The sequence below is a fragment of the Pseudophryne corroboree genome, chromosome 8 (assembly GCF_028390025.1).
Source record: "Pseudophryne corroboree isolate aPseCor3 chromosome 8, aPseCor3.hap2, whole genome shotgun sequence".
Taxonomy (NCBI): Eukaryota; Metazoa; Chordata; class Amphibia; order Anura; family Myobatrachidae; genus Pseudophryne; species Pseudophryne corroboree.
The window spans coordinates 28,935,733-28,961,812 of record NC_086451.1 but is presented as its reverse complement, the minus strand read 5'-3'; the positions used below and the strand labels follow the sequence as shown (position 1 = coordinate 28,961,812).

The window sequence follows — 26,080 nt, the reverse complement described above, 5'->3', positions numbered from 1 at the left end:
ATAAATGTGAATGACACGGTGCAAAGAGCTACTAGAACAGCGACCGGCTGCAGGGAAGGGTTTTATTCCTGTAGAAGGGCATGCTGGGACTTGTAGTGTCACGTGAGCTGGAGAGCTGATGGTTCGGATGTGGCTGGATGGGACATATAATGTAGCACCAAGGTACTGTATGGGCTTAAATGGATGACGGCGAATTACTAGGGGGACACGAGACGCAGGGACGGTGGTCATCCCGGCACGGTCACACCGAGCCCACGTTCTAGTGTACAAGTGTCTACGTCCTGGCCACATTAAAGCTCTCCGGTTCCAGGCGAGTAGGTCTTATTCCTCCTCATTTCGTTTTCCAATCCACAGCCCTGAGCACACATACACAGGGATGGGGGTAGGGGAGTAATGAATGAAGAGAGGGTTCTGGCCCCAGCTATCGTCCTGGCACAACCCAACAAAGCATTGAAGCATCCTGCAACGACGGTTCTACTATTCTAGAATAATTCAGACATAATACTGAGTTAATGTGTCATATAGTGGACATAAAGACCTCTCCACTCTGATCTTCCATAGCTTAAATCACCACAATTCATTTTATACAGCTGGGGTTATTAATTGCCTGTCGGCCCCACGTCAAGCAGGACCGACCCTGTAGCTGGAAACTTAGTGGAATGAATGGAATGCGGCAGATACTTCAGTGTTCCCATGGTCCGGGCGCCAGGCAACTCGCAAGCACTCACAAAGCAGGGTTGCACCCAGGGGGGGCCCTCAAGGACCATGAGACCATAAAACAGTGGCTCTCGCGCAAGCCCGGTCAGACCCTTCGCAGTTCAAGCTACACACAGATAAATCAAATTAGAAAAGATTTAGATAATCGTACAATGGACGGGACGGAAAAAAGTCTGTTCTACTTAGAATAAAGACTATTAAACCACGGAAGCCTAAAAGGCCCATTAACGGCTCAGCAACAAGAAAAAGCTCCCTAACGAGATTCACGTGCAGCTTCTGTCTAGACCCGTAACCTAAATCAACATCTTCTCCCACAGTATTAAGGTTAATTATAAAACCTGGCCCAATTAGATTCCTGTGAACCAGACCCTATGTGCCACCAGGGCAGATTACCGGCTATTAGAGGACTCTGAACTGAATGTACTAAATCCCAGAACAGGCCCAGTGTCCCCGGATTATCAGGGTCATCGGGGGAGAAGAACGGATTTAGAGCAGATGAGAACATTGCAAGTGTTAATGTTTCAGTTGACTAAACAGCAAATGGTGCCTTCTGCACAGTGACTGGCGGCCATTTTGTCAGCTGAACCACTGCTCACTAGACTGTGCCAATTAACTAGCATGTGCCCGGGGCAAGACTTCAATACGCACTGCACTCCCTAAATGTATGCCAAAATGGACCTCACACAAACTCTGATATACAATTAAAATAAGAATTTACTCACCGGTAATTCTATTTCTCGTAGTCCGTAGTGGATGCTGGGAACTCCGAAAGGACCATGGGGAATAGCGGGCTCCGAAGGAGGCTGGGCACTCTAGAAAGATTTAGGACTACCTGGTGTGCACTGGCTCCTCCCACCATGACCCTCCTCCAAGCCTCAGTTAGGACACTGTGCCCGGACGAGCGTACACAATAAGGAAGGATTTTGAATCCCGGGTAAGACTCATACCAGCCACACCAATCACACCGTACAACTCGTGATATGAATCCCAGTTAACAGTATGAAACAACTGAGCCTCTCAACAGATGGCTCAACAATAACCCGATTTAGTTAACAATAACTATGTACAAGTATTGCAGATAAACCGCACTTGGGACGGGCGCCCAGCATCCACTACGGACTACGAGAAATAGAATTACCGGTGAGTAAATTCTTATTTTCTCTAACGTCCTAGTGGATGCTGGGAACTCCGAAAGGACCATGGGGATTATACCAATGCTCCCAAACGGGCGGGAGAGTGCGGATGACTCTGCAGCACCGAATGAGAGAACTCCAGGTCCTCCTCAGCCAGGGTATCAAATTTGTAGAATTTTGCAAACGTGTTTGCCCCTGACCAAGTAGCTGCTCGGCAAAGTTATAAAGCAGAGACCCCTCGGGCAGCCGCCCAAGATGAGCCCACCTTCCTAGTGGAATGGGCATTTACAGATTTTGGCTGTGGCAGGCCTGCCACAGAATGAGCAAGCTGAATTGTACTACAAATCCAGCGAGCAATAGTCTGCTTAGAAGCAGGAGCACCCAGCTTGTTGGGTGCATACAGGATAAACAGCGAGTCAGATTTTCTGACTCCAGCCGTCCTGGAAACATGTATTTTCAGGGCCCTGACAACGTCTAGCAACTTGGAGTCCTCCAAGTCCCTAGTAGCCGCAGGCACCACAATAGGCTGGTTCAGGTGAAACGCTGACACCACCTTTGGGAGAAATTGGGGACGAGTCCTCAATTCTGCCCTATCCATATGGAAAATCAGATAAGGGCTTTTACATGATAAAGCCGCCAATTCTGACACACGCCTGGCTGAAGCCAAAGCCAATAACATGACCACTTTCCACGCGAGATATTTCAGATCCACGGTTTTTAGTGGCTCAAACCAATGTGATTTTAAGAAACTCAACATCACGTTGAGATCCCAAGGTGCCACAGGAGGCACAAATGGGGGCTGAATATGCAGCACTCCTTTCACAAATGTCTGAACTTCAGGTACTGAAGCTAGTTCTTTTTGAAAGAAAAATCGACAGAGCCGAGATCTGTACTTTAATGGAGCCTAGTTTTAGGCCCATATTAACTCCTGCTTGCAGGAAATGCAGAAATCGACCTAGTTGAAATTCCTCTGTTGGGGCCTTTTCGGCCTCACACCATGCAACATACTTCCGCCATATGCGGTGATAATGATTTGCTGTAACCTCTTTTCTAGCTTTAATAAGCGTAGGAATGACTTCCTCCGGAATGCCCTTTTCCTTCAGGATCCGGCGTTCAACCGCCATGCCGTCAAACGCAGCCGCGGTAAGTCTTGGAACAGACAGGGCCCCTGCTGTAGCAGGTCTTGTCTGAGCGGCAGAGACCACGGGTCCTCTGAGATCATCTCTTGAAGTTCCGGGTACCATGCTCTTCTTGGCCAATCCGGAACCACGAGAATTGTGTTTACACCTCGCTTTCTTATTATTCTCAATACCTTTGGTATGAGAGGTAGAGGAGGGAACACATAAACTGACTGGTACACCCACGGTGTCACTAGAGCGTCCACAGCTATCGCCTGAGGGTCTCTTGACCTGGCGCAATACCTCTCTAGTTTTTTGTTTAGGCGGGACGCCATCATGTCCACCTGTGGACGACCCCACTGATTTACAATCATTTGGAAGACTTCTGGATGAAGTCCCCACTCTCCCGGGTGGAGGTCGTGCCTGCTGAGAAAGTCTGCTTCCCAGTTGTCCACTCCCGGGATGAACACTGCTGACAGTGCTAGTACATGATTTTCCGCCCATCGGAGAATCCTTGTGGCTTCTGCCATTGCCATCCTGCTTCTTGTGCCGCCCTGTCGATTCACATGGGCGACTGCCGTGATGTTGTCTGACTGGATCAGCACCGGTTGGTGTAGGAGCAGGGATTTTGCTTGACTTAGGGCATTGTAAATGGCCCTTAGTTCCAGAATATTTATGTGAAGGGAAGTCTCCTGACTTGACCATAGTCCTTGGAAGTTTCTTCCCTTTGTGACTGCCCCCCAGCCTCGTAGGCTGGCATCCGTGGTCACCAGGACCCAGTCCTGTATGCCGAATCTGCGGCCCTCCAAAAGATGAGCACTCTGCAGCCACCACAGAAGAGACACCCTGGTTCTTGGGGACAGGGTTATCAAGCGATGCATCTGAAGATGCGATCCGGACCACTTGTCCAACAGGTCCCACTGAAAAATCCTGGCATGGAACCTGCCGAATGGAATTGCTTCGTAAGAAGCTACCATCTTTCCCAGGACCCGCGTGCAGTGATGCACCGATACCTGTTTTGGTTTTAGGAGGTCTCTGACTAGAGAAGACAACTCCCTGGCTTTCTCCTCCAGGAGAAACACTTTTTTCTGGACTGTGTCCAGAATCATTCCCAGGAACATTAGACGTGTCGTCGGGACCAACTGTGACTTTGGGATATTCAGAATCCAGCCGTGCTGGCGCAGCACTTCCTGAGATAGTGCTACTCCCACTAACAACTGTTCCTTGGATCGTGCCTTTATTAGGAGATCGTCCAAGTATGGGATAATTAAAAACTCCCTTTTTTCGAAGGAGTATCATCATTTCCGCCATAACCTTGGTAAATACCCTCGGTGCCGTGGAGAGTCCAAATGGCAGCGTCTGGAATTGGTAATGGCAATCCTGTACCACAAATCTGAGGTACTCCTGGTGAGGATGGTAAATGGGGACATGCAGGTAAGCATCCTTGATGTCCAGGGATACCATGTAATCCCCCTCCTCCAGGCTTGCAATAACCGCCCTGAGCGATTCCATCTTGAACTTGAATTTTTTTATGTATGTGTTCAAGGATTTCAAATTTAAAATGGGTCTCACCGAACCGTCCGGTGTCGGCACCACAAATAGTGTGGAATAGTAACCCCGGCCTTGTTGAAGTAGGGGTACCTTGATTATCACCTGCTGGGAATTTAGCAGAATCGGGTCTCTGTCTAGTGTGTCAATATTTTCTGACAGTTTATCCGACCACACAGCGGCAGCACTGCACATCCATGCTGACGCAATAGCTGGTCTAAGTATAATGCCTGAGTGTGTATATACAGACTTCAGGATCGCCTCCTGCTTTCTATCAGCAGGTTCCTTAAGGGCGGCCGTATCCTGAGACGGTAGTGCCACCTTTTTAGACAAACGTGTGAGCGCTTTATCCACTCTAGGAGGTGTTTCCCAACGTAACCTATCCTCTGGCGGGAAAGGGAACGCCATTAGTACCTTCTTAGGAATTACCAATTTCTTATCAGGGGAAGCCCACGCTTCTTCACACACTTCATTTAATTCATCTGACGTGGGAAAAACTACAGGTAGTTTTTTCTCCCCAAACATAATACCCTTTTTTGTGGTACCTGGATGTAAATCAGAGATATTTAACACCTCTTTCATTGCCTCAATCATGCAGTGAATGGCCTTAATGGGCATTAAATTTGACTCCTCGTCGTCGACACTGGTGTCAGTATCCGTGTCGACATCTACTTGTGCCATCTGAGATAGCGGGCGTTTCAAAACCCCTGATGACTTTTGAGACACCTGGACAGGCACGAGCTGAGAACTCGGCTGTCCCGCAGTCGGCATGTCGTCAAATTTCTTATGTAATGAGTCTATACGTGCACTCATTTCTTTCCATAAGCACATCCACTCAGGTGTCTGCCCCCCAGGGGGTGACATCCCTTCTAAAGGCATCTGCTCCGCCTCCACCTCATTATCCTCCTCAGACATGTCGACACAGCCGTACCGACACACTCCACACACACAGGGAATGCTCAATATAGAGGACAGGACCCACAAAAGCCCTTTGCGGGGACAGAGTGAGAGTATGCCAGCACACACCAGAGCGCTATATAAGGCAGGGACTAACTGAGTTATGTCCCTTATAGCTGCTTTTTAATATAAACTATATACTGCGCCAAATTAAATGCCCCCTCTCTCTTTTTTACCCTTTTCTGTAGAGTAGTCTGCAGGGGAGAGCCAGGGAGCTTCCCTCCAGCGGAACTGTGAGGGAAAAATGGCGCCCAGTGTGCTGAGGGAGATAGCTCCGCCCCTTTTCCGCGGCCTATTCTCCCGCTTTTTTATGGAATCTGGCAGGGGTATTTACCACATATATAGCCCCTGGGGCTATATATTGAGGTATTTTTGCCAGCCAAGGTGTTTTTATTGCTGCCTCAGGGCGCCCCCCCCCAGCGCCTGCACCCTCAGTGACCGGAGTGTGAAGTGTGAGAGGAGCAATGGCGCACAGCTGCAGTGCTGTGCGCTACCTTGGTGAAGACTGATGTCTTCATGCCGCCGATTTTCCGGACCATCTTCTTGCTTCTGGCTCTGTAAGGGGGACGGCGGCGCGGCTCCGGGACCGAACATCAAGGCTGGGCCTGCGGTCGATCCCTCTGGAGCTAATGGTGTCCAGTAGCCTAAGAAGCCCAATCCGGCTGCAAGCAGGCGAGTTCGCTTCTTCTCCCCTTAGTCCCTCGCTGCAGTGAGCCTGTTGCCAGCAGGTCTCACTGAAAATAATAAACCTAAGACTATCTTTCTTCTAAGAGCTCAGGAGAGCCCCTAGTGTGCATCCAACCTCGGCCGGGCACAAAATCTAACTGAGGCTTGGAGGAGGGTCATGGTGGGAGGAGCCAGTGCACACCAGGTAGTCCTAAATCTTTCTAGAGTGCCCAGCCTCCTTCGGAGCCCGCTATTCCTCATGGTCCTTTCGGAGTTCCCAGCATCCACTAGGACGTTAGAGAAAAGTACAATAAACCAGTGAGGGAGGACTGGTACCCTATCCTGACTGGATGCGGCCATTTTGTGGTCAGAAGTAATAGAAACATAGAATTTGACCCATCCAGTCTGCGCTTAGGGTAAGGGTATTGGTGGTTAGAGTATTAGGATTAGTTTAGGTGTTTGGGGTATTTTGGATAGGGTTGGTTTAGCGCAGGGATGGGAAACTTTCAGCCCTCCAGCTGTTGTTGAACTACACACATCCCAGGATGCCTTGCAACAGTTTTAGCATGGCCAAATAGCAAAACTGTAGCAAGGCATGCTGGTATGTGTAGCTCAACATGGGCTGGAGGGCCGAAGGTTCCTCCATCCCTGGTTTAGTGGTTTGGGCTAAGAGTTAGGGCAGTGGTTTCCAAACTTTTTTGAATCACGGTGCCCTAGAATATCAGAATTTTTTTCACGGCACCCCTAGGCCACAAATTTCTTATTAAGAAATTTAGAAAGAAATATTACATTAAGTAGATTGTGTTTATATGTCATCCTTAGGGTCAGTTGTGTGGTGAGTGACCAGATTTGCTTCTGTTTGGCCACATATTTTATGACTGGCAGCCACCAGCACTGGTTTTGCCTATTATATTGACCATGAATAATATGAATAGGTCCTGGACCACCAACCCAGGGCACCCCTGCAAGTGTCCCGAGGCACCCCAGGGAGCCACGGCACACAGTTTGGGAACCTCTGAGTTAGGGTATTAAGGATAGGATATTGGGGTAGGTTTAGTGGTTAGGGTATTAGGATTACCGTTTGGGGTGAGGTTTAGGTTAGGGTACTAGGGTGCAGGTCGGCTCTGCACACAACCTGGGAGAGATGGAAGGGGTGAAATGCATGCAGCAGGTCTGTGCGTAAACATACAGGGAACATATAAGCCAAACACTGGCTCTTACAGGAATGAGACAGCCTGGGAAATAGCAAGAAATTGATGTTTACACACAATACCTTTAAAAGAAGTTATTTCCCTCAGGGTTAACCTACTGCCAGGTTCATGTGGGATGGGGGGAGGAGGGGGTTGGCGAAGCAGCAGCACATGACTGGATGTCAAGACTGCAGAGTATCTATATATATATATATATATATATATATATATATATATATATATATATATATATATATATATATATATATATTCACAATATTTTACAATATAGCCCGGAGATACAGCTGTCCCACGGACATTAAATGCAGAAACTTTCCTGTGGTGACGCAGGAGTTACTCTTCCCAGAGGGATTAAGTGATTTGTAGCATCTGCTCCTTCGAAATGATGCAGCAAACGAAGCTGCAATTCCTTCTCTGCAGCCTCTGTCCTTATAAAAAAGTCACCCGAGGCACCGAGAACCTCTAGGAACACCACGCTGGGTAACCCAGACGCCTGCACTCATTTCTGTACAGCGAAGTGCTCCATCGCAGATCCTCATTACTGTACGGCTCTACAGAATGCCATTAAAAAGGCAGCCTGTAGACTCGCGGAGGAAAGCAGTGCCTCGTGCCTCAGTAATTTCAATGGCTCCTAGTGAGCGGATAAAATGCATTCTCCTAAATATGGGTTCAGCCGATAAAACTGCTGCATCAACTGTGTGCGACAGGTGAATGTTTTACTGCCCAAGAACCTATTATTCTACTGTGTCATCCAGCTGGAGTCTGAGGTAACATATACGATCCACTGGGTTACTTACAGTAGAACAACGCCATGGAAACTGTACTTTATTAAAACCATTTTAAAGGCCTTGGTCCTCTATATAGTCTTTTACACACTCCCCAGCGTGACGGAAATGTACTGAACCCTATAGGCCTAATCTGCAGTGTTTATAACAGGTTAGTGCAGCCAGTCTGAGCGTCACTGGTATTTACAGCCCGGCAGTAACACAACCTGTGCTGGACTCTGGCCCCGAGTGGTACAAGCCGATTAAAGGCTTTTTGTTGTGTCTCAGTGCGGGCCTGCTTTGTGCAGTCACCGGATGAAGGGTTATTGGGTAACATTGGCCACTTATTGACGCTATATTATACTGAAGAACACCAATGTACCTTCCGTTTCTGTCACCTGCAGACTTGGGGCCTAAATCAGACCTGATAGCAGCAGCAAATTTGTTAGCTATCGGGCAAAACCATGTGCACTGCAGGGGTAGGGGGGGGGGGGGGTATGCAGATGTAACATGTGCAGAGAGAGTTAGATTTGGGTGGGGTGTGTTCAAACTGAAATCTAAATTGCAGTGTAAAAATAAAGCAGCCAGTATTTACCCTGCACAGAAACAAAATAACCCATCCAAATCTAACTCTCTCTGCACATGAAACATCTGCCCCACCTGCAGTGCACATGGTTTTGCCCATTTGCTAACAAATTTACTGCTGTGATCAGGTCTGAATTAGGCCCTCTGCACTTTTAGTGCATTGTAGTGCACTGGGTGCCTCATACCTCAGGGAGGTTCCTAGGGAAAGGCTGGATTCAAATAAATATTTATTGCTTGGAGACGTACGATGGTTTCCTCCACTTATTGTGTCACAGTCACAATTAGGTCATCACGAAAATCTGATTGATGACCTAATTTGGACCAGGGATTAGATTGTGAGCAGGGCCCTCCTACTTCTCTATTATTACACAGTCTCCTTTTATAACTGCGTTTCCACTCGTAAAGCGCAACTCCCTCTGTTGGTGCTATACAAACGTTATTAATAATAATAATAATTTAAAGACCTATTACAGAGCTGGTCATAAATGATAATGGATCACTTTATATTGCATTTAAAATGAACATTAAAAAAAACCCACAAACTCCAGTCCTTAAAAGATGAAGAAACCCCAAAATTTTCATCTAAGAAGCATAAAGGCTAAACTCCCTGTTCAGCATAACCCAGACACTCCCATACAAGCACTGTTAAAAGGACAGCTGAAGCTCCTCCCACTTCCTTACAAATGTCCTGCTAGGATGGTATACAGGGGGTCATTCTGACCCGTTCGCTCGCTGCTTTTTGTCGCAGCCGAGCGAACGGGTCCCTACAGCGCATGCGCCTTAGTGCGCCAGCGCATGCCAGACCGCTGAAGGCCGTAGCAGGGCTGCGATCGCCTCTGCCTAATTGACAGGCAGAGGCAATCGATGGGTGGGAGGGGATGGAACGGCGCCGTTTCGTGGGTTTGGTCAGGCCAATGCAGGCGTGGCCGGACCGAAAGGGCTGCGGGCCGGGGTGCAGTGAGTAGCTCCCGGCCAGCAAGCTAAAGCTGCGCTGGTCGGGAGCTACTCTTGAAGTGCAAAGGCCTCGTCGCTGTGCGATGCCTTTGCACTTCTGCGGGGGGATGGGGGTGGCGGCACTGACATGCGGGACGGACTAGCCCTGTGCTGGGCGTCCCCCCGCATGTCAGTGTGAATGATCGTAGCTGTGCTAAATTTAGCACAGCTACGATCAACTCTGAATGATCCCCACAGGCCGAAAATTAAGGCTGCAGTCACTTCAGCTGCTGTGACATCATTGGCCCCGGGTTGGTATGTAAGGTTGACAGCAAGTAAGTCGACAATGTTTGGATCGACCACTATTGGTCGACAGTAAGTAGGTCGACAGGGTCTTTACGTCAACAGGTCAAACGGTCGACATGAGTTTTTGATTCATTTTTTTTGGTGTTGTTTTCTCCGTACAGTAACCGGGAACCCCAATTAGTGCACTGTGTCCCCTCGCATGGCTTGCTTCGGGCAAGGTTACCATTCCCAATCAAAGTCCACTTGTCTACAGTCGGCGTTCTCAACTCCAGCCCTCAAGTACCACCACCAGGTCCTGTTCTGTGTTTATCTTTAATCATGCACATGTGAGTTAATCTATGTTGCTGGGTCAGTAATTATACAACCTGCTTCCACAGACAGAAATCCTGAAAACACGACCCGTCGGAAAAACTTGAGGGTGGAGGTTAAGAACCCTGGTCTACAGGTAACAGACAGGGAGCTGCCCTTCTTCCTATACATTCCACATTTACAAACCTACGGAGGCAATTTCATTAGCGGCATGGATGTTCCGGAATGACACATCACGGCCGGCAGTATCTCTGAGCGACCGTAATAGGCCCAGATACACGCAGCCGAACATGGTGGCAAGGTTTGGCGGCACATCACTGGCAAATGAATTGCCCCCATATGTCGCCCTGTAAAGGAGCAGCACTTGTATCATATAGATTGTAAACTGACAAGCAAGCAGCGCCCTCCTGCCACTTTGTCCCCAGTTGTACAGCGATATGGAGCACGCCGGCGCTACACATAATATAGAGAGCTACAAAACTAGGCCTTGCTGATTAATTCCGACTAGTAGGCATGGGCAAAATGGTCGCTTTCCATTTGCTGTGAACGTACAAGAGTCAGCACAACGCGCCAGTTGCACGCTGGGATTTGTAGTTCCACAAGAGCTTGTGTTGCATGATCTGCCCCGGATTACCCCGCGCCTCAATATAGAGCACAGGCAATATTGATCTTTCTGCATCCGGCTGCAGCCACCGGTGCATTTGTGAGCCGTGACGGGCGTGCGGCGTGTTGGTGGGGTGTGACGTACAGCACGGTACCTGCAAGGCTCTCCCTGCAAGGCTTTCACTGCTGACTTCCCCCGCAGCCTCGCCCACTCAGCAGGGATGAAAGAAACCAGATATGTCATTCTCAGCGCCTGCAGCACAATATTTTCACTCTAGATAAGAATCTACACAGTGAAAGTAGATACAGGACGGGCCGCGCACGGCTGCTCCAGCACGAGTACAGCCTATAACAGGAACTCGCCTGCATCGGGGCCACATTACCAGAAATAACAGGCCGCAAAGCACAGACATTATTTCACACAGATTGTAATCCGAAGATACTTTGTTCCTGGACTCTAAAACAAAATTATGCTTCAGTCGAGAGAAAAAAAAAAAATTAATTAATGATTCCGAAACCTATAATTTAGGAATTCGCTCAAGTCCGGGTTCCTTAGTAGCCAGCAATGTTACCCTGCCAGAGATTGGTCAGTGGAACGATTTCAGGATTTATCGTTTACAGACACTGCGCCAATATATTACGCAACGGTTACCCACAGAATACTGAAACATTCACCTCAGCTCACTAACCTTTCAGACTGCCTAAGGCGGGGCGCACCCGGGAGCCTGACACAGGTGCTTCCCGGGTGAGACCCACCTCAGGCCCCTTGCCGCCGCTGTTCCCAACCAAGCATATTGCCGGCTTGGTGACGTCAGCGGTGACGGCGCTTAGAGAACACATGATCTCCAAGCACCGCCTGTCCATACAGAGTGAACGGGAAATAAGTCGCTTCGACCTGGCTTCCCAGTTTACATAGCTCAGCGAGCCGGGTTGAACACGTGTTCAACCCTGCTCGCTACCCGGGTTGTAATACAGTGTCGCTCGACCAGGATTATTCCAACTGGGCCCTTTCAGGGGTGTGGTTCATCAAATCGACAGTGTCTAGGTCGACAATGTTTAGGTCGACCACTATAGGTCGACATGGATGGAAGGTCGACAGGGTTTCTAGGTCGACATGTGCTAGGTCGACAGGTCTAAAGGTCGACGTGAGGATTTTTTTTTTTTTTTTGTGTCGTTTTCTTCGTAGGAGTGACCGGGATCCAAATTTAGTGCACCGCTTCGCTCGCCATGCTTCGGGCATGGTGCCTTCGCTCCGCTACCGCTTCGCTCGGCACACTTTACCGTTCCAATCGTAGTCCACGTGGATCGTTAAGTATGAAAAAATTCAAAAAAAGAAAAAAAAAATTGTGAAAAACTCATGTCGACCTTTAGACCTGTCGACCTAGCACATGTCGACCTAGAAACCCTGTCGACCTTCCATCCATGTCGACCTAGTGACTGTCGACCTATAGTGGTCGACCTAGACACTGTCGATCTTCAGACCGGATCCCCCCTTTCAGACCACACAGCAACACTGGTTATGAGCACTCATGTGCAATAACCCATGTTCAAAGCTGGTGGTCTGAAAGGGGTGTATGTTTCCTACCAGTATGGTGTTTTGGGCCTGTGGGAGAAAACCCATGCAAATACAGGAATAACATACCTCACTTAATTTGATTTAGCCATTTGGACTCAAGCATGGCTATCCTTAAAACCTGTGCTGTAATGGCAGCGTTTTCAAAACTCTGTACTAGTGTTTGATTCGCAGCTTAGTCCTCTCCATTTTGTCCTGGCGGACAAAACGCCACCTCAGAGACCGCGAGTTTGGCTACAATAACACATCAGACCTGATTACGTATATTTTACTGGCTGGGAAACTCTGAAACGCGTCGGCGATATCCAGAAAACCTGGAGACACATTTGGAAGAGTCGTGGAGGCGCTGTACCCTGGGCGAGCCAAGAGGGATGGCAAACTGATCATTTTTAATGTTTTAAGAGTCAAGTTTTAGTCAAAATCTACCAGAAGAAAGATTTTTCCCTAGTATTCTTACAAGAATCAATATCCAGCCCTCCAAATGTAAGAGATTTATTCTGTTCTAGTGTGGTTCCTACACACACAGCAGAGGCAGCCATAGGAACTAGGGATATTACAGAGGTATGAGGCACTGAGTGGCGTGGCTAGCTCCTAACGAACGGACATGCTGAGATTTGGTACAGCAGACAAAATGGCTGCCACTTATGAAGTACTGGCATCAGGTAACTGACGAGAGTCCCAGAAAAGTCATGTACCTGCTGTTTTCCATCTACCCAGTCAGCCCGCTCTTGTCCCAGCTTGTCGCTGGAAATCTCCAGGGCCCGGTCATTAGACTCACGGCAGGCTAGGGCAATTACCTTTATTGCTGGTGTTCATCATCAAATTATAGGGAGCTTTAAAAAGCCTGTCGTGTCTTGTAATGTGCTTATTTTCTAATGCCACAATTTGCACAAATTAAGAATGGTCACCGTTGATATTGGAGCATTTGCTGGGAGATTATGCTGACAAATAGGAGCTGACAGAATGAGGTGAAACACCCGGCATCCGTAACCAAGGCGGACATTTCTCAGGATGGCCAATTAAGCAATGTGGTTTGTTCTTGGGTGAATGATTAAGGTATGCCTGCGCCGGGGTCCTGGCATCGATTCCAACCAGGGCGTTACCTGTGCGGAGATTGTAGGTTTTATTTTTTTTATTAACTATCTAGAGAACAAAAATTATATTTGTTGCCACTGTGCCCGAATACTATTCGCCTGCAGCAATTTAGTGCAGGAGGGCAACGACGGCTGTAGGCCTCTGTACCGTAACTGTGCCGTTTATGAGGAGAACCACATAATCTGGGATCACAGTACAGTCGATGACTGAGTAGGTAACGTTAATATTCACTTTGAGTTTATATTTTTATTAAAGAGGTCACGTAACCTGTTCCTAACATTGCCACATCCCTATTATACCATCAATCTCTCTATACATATTTACTTGCCAGCCGATAATCACAGAACCACCGGAACGGCCTCGCCAACTGCAGCCACCCTGAATATCTACGCTTGGTACGCCTCTCTCCGCAGGAACACTTACTCCTATGCCCTGAAATGGCGCTGGTATCACAGCGGGGGCTACAGGGACGTCCAGAGCCAGCAGTGTCAGTTCCTATGGAACTGCTGCCTGGAGAACATAAAACGCACACACGCACGCCGGAGCTATCAGGGCAATTGTTGGGTTCTGCAAAGGGGTGGAAGTTATTGGTTTTAGTTATATAAAGAGACATGCTACAAACACAGTGGTTCAGTATGTGCGACCGGCCGACGGAATGCCGGCTGTCACATACGGACGCTGGCATCCATATCTTTCAAATCTCTAGGGCTAGGCAAGTATGCTATCCCCTCTCCCCTACCTGCCCACAGCCTAACCCTAGCTTCCCCCCAGTTGTGCATAAACCTTACCCTTCACCTACCAGCAGCGTAACCCTAACCCTCCCCCCTTAGTGCCTAAACATAACCTCGCCCGGTGGTGACTAACGCTAGCCCCACCTCCCCGAAGCCTAAACGTAACCTCCCCCTTCCCTCCCGGCCATAAGCCGCCCACTATACTTACGGTCGCGATTCCAGCCTCGCCACTCCGGCAGGCGTCGCGATTCCAGCCTCGCCCCTCCGGCAGGCGTCGCGATTCCCAGCCTCGCCCCTCCGGCAGGCGTCGCGAGTCCAGCCTCGCCCCTCCGGCAGGCGTCGCGAGTCCAGCCTCGCCCCTCCGGCAGGCGTCGCGAGTCCAGCCTCGCCCCTCCGACCGGCGTCGCGAGTCCAGCCTCGCCCCTCCGACCGGCGTCGCGAGTCCAGCTGCCGGGATCCCGACGGACAGTATCTTAACCGCATCCCAAACACAGAATAATTACCACATTTCATTCCTGGGAGTGTTAGAAACCCACAACACAGTCTTCATTATTACATATATTTTGAAACACAACATGGACCAGTTCTAGCCGCAGAAAAGCGCACATGCAGTTACCACTAGCAACGCACTCAAGTACGAAATGTGACAGTTTCATTATATACTAGTATAAATACAACTGGTTTTGGCCTTCAGCAGTCAGAAGGAGACACGTGGAATATTCCCACCTGTGGTGTAGGAAGAGGTCCTGCAATGCTGGGGTCATTAGCAGAACCTTAAACAGATATAACCGGCAGATGGGGCGTTCATTATTCAATGCAACCAGTGCCGCTCCCACGGAATCTTTATCTGTTCTGAAGTTATTAATATCTCACAGTGGTTAGTGGTTATAGGCGCGTACCTCGTTCTACCAGTTGTGCAAATGTATAAATTGCAGATCTGAAAACAGTATAAACCCTGCTGCAATACAATGCCCTAGAACAACCATACAGAGTTACACCGTGATAGGTATACATATGCTGTGCATACATTTAATAGTGTAAACAGAACGCACTTCTATTCTATTCAACGTGCAGCCGTCCTTTCAAACAATGAGCCGTTATCTAGTGCAAAACAGACCATAAACACTGATGTCTGATATGGGTTACTGACCATCTCTACCGTTGCTAAATAACAGCGCCCGATATAGATTAGGCCCCAGCGCAGACTAGTTCTACATTTTGATAAGGTGCGTGAGGATGCAACAGCATGTCATTGTAACGCGTTTCACCTGAAGAGTGTTTGCACTACAATGCAAGGGTGGACGTATAGTGGAAAACTACCGCTCAATGGGGGTAATTCAGACCTGATCCCTCGCTATCGGTATTTTTTGCAGCGCTGTGATCAGGTCAAAACTACGCATGCACCGCAATGCACAGGCGCGTCGCATGGGTACAAAGCTGATCGCCGCTCAGCGGTGGGTTTGTTCGAAGAATCCATTCGTTCGCAAGGAGATTGACAGGAAGAAGGCGTTTGTGGGTGGCAACTGACCGTTTTCAGGGAGTGGTTAGAAAAACACAGGCGTGTCCAAGTGTTTGCAGGGAGAGCACCTGACGTCAATTCTGGCCCCGGACAGGCTGAAGTGATCGCAGCGGCTGAGTAAGTTCTGGGCTACTCAGAAACTGCACAAACTCTTTTTGTATCGCTCGGCTGCACATGCGATCGCACACTTGCAAAGCGAAAATACACTCCCCGGTGGGCAGTGACTATCTGTTAGCAGCAGTGCAAAAAACCCCTAGTGAGCGATCAGATCTGAATTACCCCCAATGTTCAGATTCCAAAAAGCCTATATAATAAGAAGCCAACACTACACCTAACCTCTATGGGGGTGGGGGAGGGGGGGGGGGGGGGGGGGGGGGAAGAGGCCGCGGAATGCAAGTATTTTGTGCACCAGCAGCCACTAGATGGCGTCAGACGGAGCAAGTCAATTGTTGCTCCGTTCGGCCACGCACAGCCACTGGCGTGGACATTGCTTTTATGTTGTTCCGTCATTTTGATGGGCTGGTAACTAGTATAAATGTTGAAAACTATTGGGCTTGCACAGCAAGACAGAACATCATCCTGACCTGGCTGGCGCTAAGTATTGTCCTTTTCATGAGGTTGCTGTCTCAGCCTAAACCACCATGCAAGTGGAATCATTTACTTGTCTGACCAGTATCAGCAAAATATGCTGCTGTAACCTGTATCGCAGGAGACTAGATTTATAGTCGTCACCTATATAAAACCTTCTGCAAGGTGAGACTCCACAATAATTTGCTTTTGGGGACAGTGCACATATTTCTCTCCGCTTCCACAGAACTGGTCATTTAACTCGTTGGCGACCGGGGATTCCAAACGTCCCACAACAGTTGCAAGGCACTTGCAGGCGCAGGACAAGACTGCTGTCACCGCAAGCCTACAACATCCTACCACATTATCATACAGGAGCATGGTGTCTCAGACACCTACATCAATAAATCAGAATTCTCTCACGTTCTTACGACATGAAATTGTTGGGAGTGACCAGAATTACCGAGCTGAAATTAGACACGTTTTACGTCTTGGCGGAACACCCAGTGCCGGAGCAGCAAGACTTACCCACAAAGTCATGGAAATTCAACTTCAGGGAAGTCACAGATGATAAAATCCCAACCTGCGTGCCGAAGCCTGACTGTGCTATTATTGAGGTCGTAAATGGAGATACCAAATTACACCATACATGGTCTGCATGAGAATTGCAGGCACTACACTGAAAAACAGGTGCCATTCGGGTGTTTTGGACCACCACGATCATTTGTAGTCCCAATAGCACAGAAATTTCGGTTTGTTGGCTTTACACCAAATGGGCCACCAATCCTGATCAACATCTGAAAGAATGGTAATCGGATGACCACAATCTAGCAGTCTGTGGTACCATGCAATTGTGTTATGGGGCAGATACGGCAGAATGGGAAATTGAGCCGACGATGGGGGTCATGAAATCTGGGAAACCCAACATGTTGGATTTCCCCTATTTGCAAATTCCAACAATACAATTTATCAAGATCAGCGAATCGGGGATTGAGAAAATTGAGAATTTCCAGATGGATCACCGCTGATCTGTATTTTTGATCGGTTGATCGCACAGCATAAATGGCCCACATCACTCAAACTGGACGACCGGATCACAAGGTCCATCCAACATGATTGACAAATCTCTCGATACTCCCAAGGCCAAACCACCAGATCGGTTACTTGGCCTTATTATGGAGCAAGTCGCGGTTTGTTCCCAGCTGCAGCCTGTAATGCTGTACGGAAGCCGGGACCCTCTTATGACGTGGCCCTTATCGCACTAGGGTGAGGGCACAACCGTATATTAGCTAATCAGATGAGACTAACAGTACATGTTTATACCATCTCCTCACACAGGTGGAATAAAAGAATGAAGCCCCATAAATTGCTGTAGTTTAATAATAGTCAACCAGAAACAGCTCCAGCATTTACACAAAGCAAGTGCAAATTTGTCCCTGATGAATACTACAAATGCACTGAAACGTTGTGAGCACCTACAGTCTATAAACACCACAGATATTTGATTCAGTTACAGATGAAGCATCGTTACTAAACATCGGAGGACCTGTATAGAAACTGGTACATCGGAATAAAGTCACTTATAGTAGCCAACTGGACATGTTTGTACCATTTCCAAAACAAGGGAGATGTATCAAGAAATGGAGAGAGATAAAGTGGAGCAGTTATCCACAGCAACCAGCTTCTGTCATTTCATAGGCTGTGCTAGAGGTCATTGGTTGCTCCGGGCAACATCTCACCTTTCTTTCTCTCCAAAGACACTGATCAATCAGACGGACAATTAAGAGAAGGACAAAACTTTAGTCTTGTCGTGAAAAGGATGGAATGCAACAGGTGGCAAGTTGGGAATAGAGCAGAATTTTTTCATTTATTTTTTTTTAAGCGATTTTGTTTTAAAATTTAAAGTTGCAGGTTTTGCATTTTGATTAATGAGTAGCGAGCAGTCACTATTGACTTCCACACCCCACCCACATGTAGCGTAGCATCATGGACGCCAGATTATACACTGCAGCGGTCACACGACCACAACGTAGAGTTCAGCTGAACACTCGTGTAAGAGTTTTCCCCATTCGGCCCTGCGAGTTTACAAGGCATAGAGGGATAAGACTCGTTCCTGCTATAGTAGAGACTACATGTGCTCCTGGTTCTGGTCCCAGATACTGCGATTTGTTGTGGCCTTGCTTTCTCTTTTAGCCTATAAATGCGTGTTGCCTACCCTGACCCGGCCTTGGCTTCTCTTTTTGCCTATAAATGTGTGCTGCCTGCCCTGACCCGGCTTTGGTTTCTCTTTTTCAGTATAAATGTGTGTTGCCTGCCCTGACCCAGCCTTGGTTTCTCTTTTTGGCTATAAATGTGTGCTGCCTGCCCTGACCCGGCCTTGGTTTCTCTTTTTGGCTATATATGTGTGCTGCCTGCCCTGACCCGGCCTTGCCATCTCTTTTTGGCTGAATTTTTGCTGCCTGACCTGACCCTTGGAAAGATGGTGGGTTTTGTATCCCATCTCTAGCCCTTAAGTTTGAATTATTGATTGTGTTTACTACTTTGTTTTCGCTTTGTTTTTATGCACATTGCTGTGGTTATCTAGCCAATCGATTGATATGGACTATGCTGCTGCCGATCCTCCTGTCAGAGGTTTTGCATTTATGTTGCATTATATGGTGCTGTATTATGTACATATATACCTGGGGCATTCAACACGCGGCCCTACAGCTGCTGTGGAACTAAACATCCCAGACATGGCGGCTAGACCCGGATTATTCCCGGGTCGTCTCTGTTCACACCAGACCGGATCTTCTGACTGACCGTGGGCACTTGGAGATGAGGTCATCTCCAAGCGCTAATGTGCCTGCCAACCGGATCCTTTTAGGTATGACCCCGGGTTATCCTGATCCTGGATATTCCTTTCACACTACAGCAGCCCCCGGGGTCGGTCCCAGGAAAAATCCTAGTACCGAGCAGGGCTGCAGACCCGGGACTCCAACCTGGGTTGGTTCTAGTCACACACCTGGGTCCATATACGTGCAATGGGGGGGAAAAATTGGGCTTTTGGAGTACTGTCACGGCAACAGGTGATCGGAACGTTTTTTTGTCAATTGCGGCTTTAAATTACCTGCAAAGTTACTAAAGTTGTGCTAGTTCCACATTCTTGGAACCTATTACATAACCCCCATGCTATTACGCACATCAGGGCATTGTGTGACTGAGTGTACATTATGCTACGGTACGAACTACAACATCAGTGTTCCGTAATGCACAATCTCACAGAGCAATAAAACTGCAGAAGAAACAGATAACATGCATATTACTAATTCCTCTGAGCGGAACAGACAAGTTACTGTTCTAGATTTCCAATAGAAACATCTGCCGCCATCGACCCAAACTGCAATGGGCAAGGAGCTCTGTGCGATATGATCTTTTATTTCCCATCTCACCGGTCTGCGCGATTCCAACAGACGCAGAAATTGCCATGCACTTCCATCTAAAACATTGTACGAGTGTCACTAGTGTAATATGTATGGGTATGATCAGTACACAGGCCATCCACAGCCCCCGGCCAGCGAAGGCCCGGAGTAACAATAGAGGTCAGCGTGCATGAATGCAGCCTCGCCCTGTATTATTGTGCAATTTGCTCAGAACAAATCTATGTGATCCTGTGCAGTGGGGACTAGTGGAGGGACGGTTGCAACGGCAGCTGTCTGGGTTTACAACACAAGCGGACACTGCCGTCTGCAAGCAGTACCCACTCCGGTGACGTCCAGGCCTCACATGGACGGCAACACACATTGAGGCTCGTCCTCACCGAATCGCCACCTCTGTGCTTTACATGCGGTAACAAAGGCAAACACTGTAGGTAACTATGGTAACAGCAACAAACGAGAAACACATGAAAAAAGAATAATAATATTAGACTGTAAGTTCTCGCGAGCAGGGCCCTCTTCCCTCATGTACTTTTCCTTCCCCCGATTTTACCATCATCTCCTCCTCACTGCCTGCAACGCCTCCTAACTCTTGGGCTCTGCCACCCTGCTGCAGACATATCGGGGTACACACCCGTCCGCGATATATATATATATATATATATATATAACGTTTAATTGAACGGCCAATATCTCGCCCAGTGTGTACCCAGCTTGTCACTTTCTTTGTTTCGCTCATTTGTTTACATACTCTAAAGACCCTGTGGACCCCTTGCGGCATCATATAATTACGGAAGCGATCATTTTTACTTCATTTTTCCGAACGTGCGTGAATGAGCCCCAAATGCCTGCATTAATCCCATCCCAACCCTATAAAGTCACTTCTTCCAGTTCCCTGACCTCAGTTTCCCTGGATATAACTAGAGGAACTCTTTGCCAGACTGGACGTGAATCTGCTTGCACAGTTAGCACGCACACCATGAAATGCCCAGTTTATGAGCCTGCAGTAACTTTCCATTGCCCATAAACAGATGCATTGATGACAGACCTTAGAAAGTGTGCCGTAAATAACCCATTCCATAACTCCGCCAACCCATTTAGTTGGTGGAGACCCTGTGTACCCTGCACCACTATGATTAAGGCAGGAAAGACCTGAAATCCCGGGAAAGGAGCACACATAGTACCACCAATGGAAGATAGACAGGCCTCACAAAATAAATATGACAAGCCTGTGGTTTTCTTTCTGGGGGGGAACATACTGTACCTGGCTGCCGGCCACCAAGTGACCTGAACTCTGGAAAATATTAACACTGTGCAGTCAATTGCTAAACGGGTTCTTCACCTTCAGACCTAAGAAGCTGAACACTGTCCCAGGAGAAACATTAGTGGGGGGACATTGGACTCATAAGGTGACAGCAGCACGTGTCTAGATGAGTGTTTAATGCATCAGGCGCAGCCATTATACATTGCACCTTGCTAAGAGTACAATGATGCTTTGTACTACAGATGTGTACCGACTGTGGTATCCATGGTAGCCATTCTGGCCAGCAAGGAGGCTTGTGCCCCGCTTCAATAAAACTGTAGCTATCACCGGTAAAGCCTATTATGCCACAATTGCTATATATTAAAAACAAACAAAGGTGCACTAGACCCTACACAGATTCCAAGCATCAAAGTATCGACTTTAGATAATTATGTATATGATAATATAGAGTGGGGGATTCAATTAAGGGTGAACGGATTCACCCAGCCGAATATGTGCGGCAGCCACTGTGCTTTATGGCAGCGGAATCTCGTTCATAAGTGTTTGCTACCACCATAGGCTAGCGGGCACTTCTGAGCTAATAAGATCCGGGCGCAGGGTGCGAGAAGGGCTGCCGTTGCAGGAGCGTAAACGCTGCGGCAATTTGCACCCTTCGCTCGCAAATTAATCCCCCCCATAGTATCCATGAGTTAATGGCAGCACTCAGGCCAAATCAAACATAATACATGAACACCTCTTGGACCATTGTGTATTGTGAATAGTTTGGCCTGAGAGCTGTCGATAGATAGATAGATAGATAGATAGATAGATAGATAGATAGATAGATAGATCCAAAACTAGCAAACTGCCTTAAAAATGATTACAAAAGTAAAGCAGTGACTTCAAGAACAACTATAGAATAATATCAACAAACAAAAGGGATTTCATATGTGCTGCAGTTTATATTACATTTTTCTGCAGAATTCTGATTGGCAACATCAGGATTTATCAAGATTCCAACCTATCTACTTGTAAGTTGAAATATCCTACATATGTTTTGATGGGACAGCCCAATTATTCATGTGTCCTTTCCCTAAGCTGCTCTAACACGCAGCACATGTCATTCTGACTATGGTGGTCATTCCGAGTTGATCGCTCGCTAGCAGTTTTAAGTAGCCGTGCAAACGCATAGTCGCCACCCACCGGGGAGTGTATTTTCGCTTTGCAGGAGAGCGAACGCCTGTGCAACCGCGCGGCAACAAACACATTTTGTGAAGAACAAGACCAGCCCTGTAGTTGCTTATTCTGTGCGATGATTGCTGCGACGAGTGACACGGTAATGACGTCAGATACCCGCCCGGCCACGCCTGCGTTTTTCCAAACACTCCCAGAAAACGGTCAGTTGCCACCCAGAAACTCCCACTTCCTGTCAATCTCCTTGCGTTCGGCTGTGCGATTGGAATCGTCGCTAGAACCAGCGTAAAACCACAAAGGACTTTGTACCCGTACGACGCGCGTGCGCACTGCGGTGCATACGCATATTAGACTTTTTTCACTGATCGCTACGCAGCGAACAACGGCAGCTAGCGATCAACTCGGAATGACCCTCTATAAACCAAACCATGGGAATGAAAGCAACAGGACCAGTGTGTATTAAGAGTGGGACAATATTTGACTTCGTCCAATAATAATTGATCTGACAAATGAAAAACAAATATTAAAACGTTTACAAAGTTCAATGACCAAAAGTTAGACTGTGCCATTAACCATGAAGAGGCCACCTTACACAACGTACCTTTTTTCTTGACGAGCCATTCTTTATTAGGCAGGACCTCGACAGGGACTGGTATCCACCAATGACCTGAATTTCTTCCACAGTTGGATACCGCTTTTTAAGCAGCGCCCCGAGGTCGGAGTATGGAGCCTCAGACCCGTCGGAAGATTTTCTTTTAGACGTAGCCTCGTCATCATCATCATCGTCCAGCACTGGGCTCCTGAAGGCCTCCTGCTCAGTAACAGGCTTTCGCTTGGGTACAACGGTAAACGTATTGCCCCCCTTACTGCGGCCAGACGAGAGGGAAGCATGCGGCCGATGCGGGGAGTCCGTGACTTTTAAAGCCGGTTTGGCCTTTTTGTTTGCTTCCTGGTCCTCGATGTGGACGATGTCATCTATGTTGGTGACGGGTATATCCGCCTTAGCAGCGTCCTCGTGTAAGTTTGTGACCGGTACAGTCAACACGTCCGCATCATCTCCTTGCTGCACACTACTGATGTACTCAAACTCGGCCCCAGGGTCCGTAAATGAATGACGTTCCGTAGATGAGTTGGACGGCAAAAGGCCACTTTGCCAGTCAAAATCTGAGAGGGAGGGTACACTGGATGCTTGTAGAGTCACCGGACTAACCGTCCGTTCCAACCTTCCATTACCATTCACTGTGACTTCTTGAAGCTTCGTAGAGGCATGGTCATCATTTGGCCAGTAGCCATTTTTAGGAGAGTCCATGCAATCTAATTTGGGGCCATTAACTGTGGAAGCACTGTTTTTCTCCTTTGGCTTTTCAATGGTGGTGGTCTGCACCAAACTATCATTCTTCTGTACAGAAGGGACCTGCCTCTTCTTTGGAATAAAAACGAAAGAGTTCTTAGATTGTAAGCGGATGTTCGCAAGGGTTTTTGCTTGGATATCATCATCGGGGATGCTACCTAGATCCGGCTTTGGAGCAGGTTTAATCTCAAAAGAGTCATTACTACTGGTGGAAGCCGAAACTTTCATTTGCTGGCTAGGAGTGGCACTGGTGAAGGCCTGGTCACAGTGGTTATACACAGACATTTCGTACAGACTGGCACTGGGAGGGATACTAGATTTAAGGTGGTCCACCTCAGACTTTGGCCTCCATGTGTTGGCGCCTTTGAGAATCTCACTAGTGGGGTCATTTGATGAAGATGGCACTAGACCACTTCCCTCCGATGGGCGCTTGACTGCAGTACCTCTAGGTCGCTTGCTCTTGGACAGAAGATCTTGAATATTAATGGAACTTCCTGCCTTAGAGTTTAGTTCAGGGGGGTCAACGTGACCATTTGTAAGAGGTGGACAGTCTCTTGTTACACCTCCATCTGTCATTTCAGGAGGCCTTGCCTTGTTAGCTGGCCCCGCTCTTGGGTTGATGACCATGGTGACGCCACCAGTCTTCTGAGCAACGTTCGCCAGCTTCGGCAAGGGAAGGTTGTTGCCCGTGTGCCCCGACTCGAACTTCTCCCTAACAGTGGCCACGATGGGCGACAAAGATTTCTCCTCAGGGGTAACCTCGTAAAAAGTAGGGGACAGGGGAGAAGATGGGGACAGAGGAGTGGTTGGTCCTGGCGAAGCCATGGGGCTGGGGGGTCTTTTCTGAAAGAGGCCGGGATCTGGCAGAGAATGGACAGCAGGTTGCTTGGAGGGAAGCCAAGAGGGGTTGTTGAGAGGAAACCGCTTGCTATCCTCGTCGAGCAATGAGGCGGACGAAGGGGAGGTCTCTCCGGACCGCTTGGGCACCCGGTTCTGTGGGGCTTGGCCTTGCCGCTCGGCGGTGGCCGGAGGCTTTGGCAATAAGGGGGGCTTGCCGTCTCGCTCCAGCAAGTTCTCCCAACTTCTGGTCCTCACCGGCTTACCGTGGTCGAACTTCTCCAGCAGTCGGCTGACCCGGCCGGCCTCCTCCAGCACCTGGCTGTGCTCCGGGGGCTCTTTCCTGTGGGCCTCTGGGGCCTTCTTGGGGGGCTCCTTCCTAGGGGTCTCCGGCTCATAGATGACCACCTCGGAGGCCCTGATCTCGGCCACCTTGCTGCCCCTCCGGGACATCAGCTCCTCCACCGGGTCTGCGGCGTGGGCACCGGGCTGGCTGAAGTAGTCCGGGTCGGACTCGATGATGATGATGTTCTCGGCGCGGATGGTGCGGATGCCGGGCACGTTGCCGTACAGGTCCAGCAGCTGGCGGATGGGGGAAGAGGACCGGCCCGGGGGGTAGTGCTGCTGGGGCCGCCGGCGCCGCCGCTCCTTCTCCAGCCTGATGAAGGGGTTGTCGTGGAGCGGGCCCAGGCTGTCCTGCAGCACCAGCCGCTCCGGGGACTGGGTCCGGCGGCTGGGGGACGTCTCCTTGCCCCCGGCCCGGGACGCCGCAGCGCTGGCCATCTTCGCCCGCTTCCTCTCCAGCACCTCCAGCTTCCAGGCCGGCATCTTCCCCCCCGGGGGCGGCTCCAGCCGGGCCCAGCTCTTCGTGCTGCCGCCGCTCACCGACATACTCGGTGCGGGGGATATATGTGTGACCGGCTCTGCTGCTCGTCCCGCCGCGCCGCCCGCAGCACCTGACTGACTGACTGAGGAGAGCCTGCTCCGGGAGCTGGTCCTGTCACCGCGGGCTCCGCCCACCGGCGCGCGTCATCCCAGAGGGAACACCCCCGGACTCCGGGGACTGGTCCTCTGTCATTCGGGACTCCGCCCCTCTCCTGTACGTTATCACAGAGACTACACCCCGGTCTGCGAGGATTAGTCCGCTGTCATTCTAAACTCCGCCCCTAATCCGTACGTCATCAGAAAGACCACTCCCCTTACCTACTTGTTGAGAAGGGACCGAATCCTGCCACTCAAGGTTTAATCTACATAACAGCCAGCTGGACACACCCACCAACACAGGCAGTACCCCGCCCCTTACCTGTACGCAATCGCCTGGACCCTCCCACAGATAATGTCAGCATAGTGGACACGCCCCTTTCCTTTTGCAGGAGATGCACCTTCCATCTACTCCATTCATTCATCACTCTCCCAATTAATCATCAGCTATTATATCATTATATTATTATTATTATTATTATTATTATTATTATTATTATTGTAACCCCTTTCCCTTAGTACTAAAAGATGAGAGTAGAGCGAGTATCAGATAAATGTGGTACTAAGGGATGGCTTCCCACAGCTGTGCCTCCACTCAAGCTATTTACGGTAATAATCAGTGCAAGGCCTGCTTGAGTAAGCCTTACCTGTATTTGTTTATAGTATTTATTTGATATCAGATATACTTATATATTATTATACATTTATGTACCTTTCTCCCTG

General features: G+C 48.8%; 1 protein-coding gene across 1 annotated transcript in view; it reads right to left on the bottom strand.

Moving 5' to 3' along the window:
* TPRN (taperin) overlaps positions 1-25,426 on the bottom strand; it is a 50,732-nt gene extending 25,306 nt beyond the window's left edge. Inside the window, exon 1 of the mRNA XM_063936152.1 lies at positions 22,790-25,426. Coding sequence (XP_063792222.1) covers positions 22,790-25,267 — 2,478 coding nt within the window. The 5' untranslated portion in view covers positions 25,268-25,426. The remainder of the gene's footprint in view (positions 1-22,789) is intronic.
* Positions 25,427-26,080: the final 654 nt, after the last annotated feature.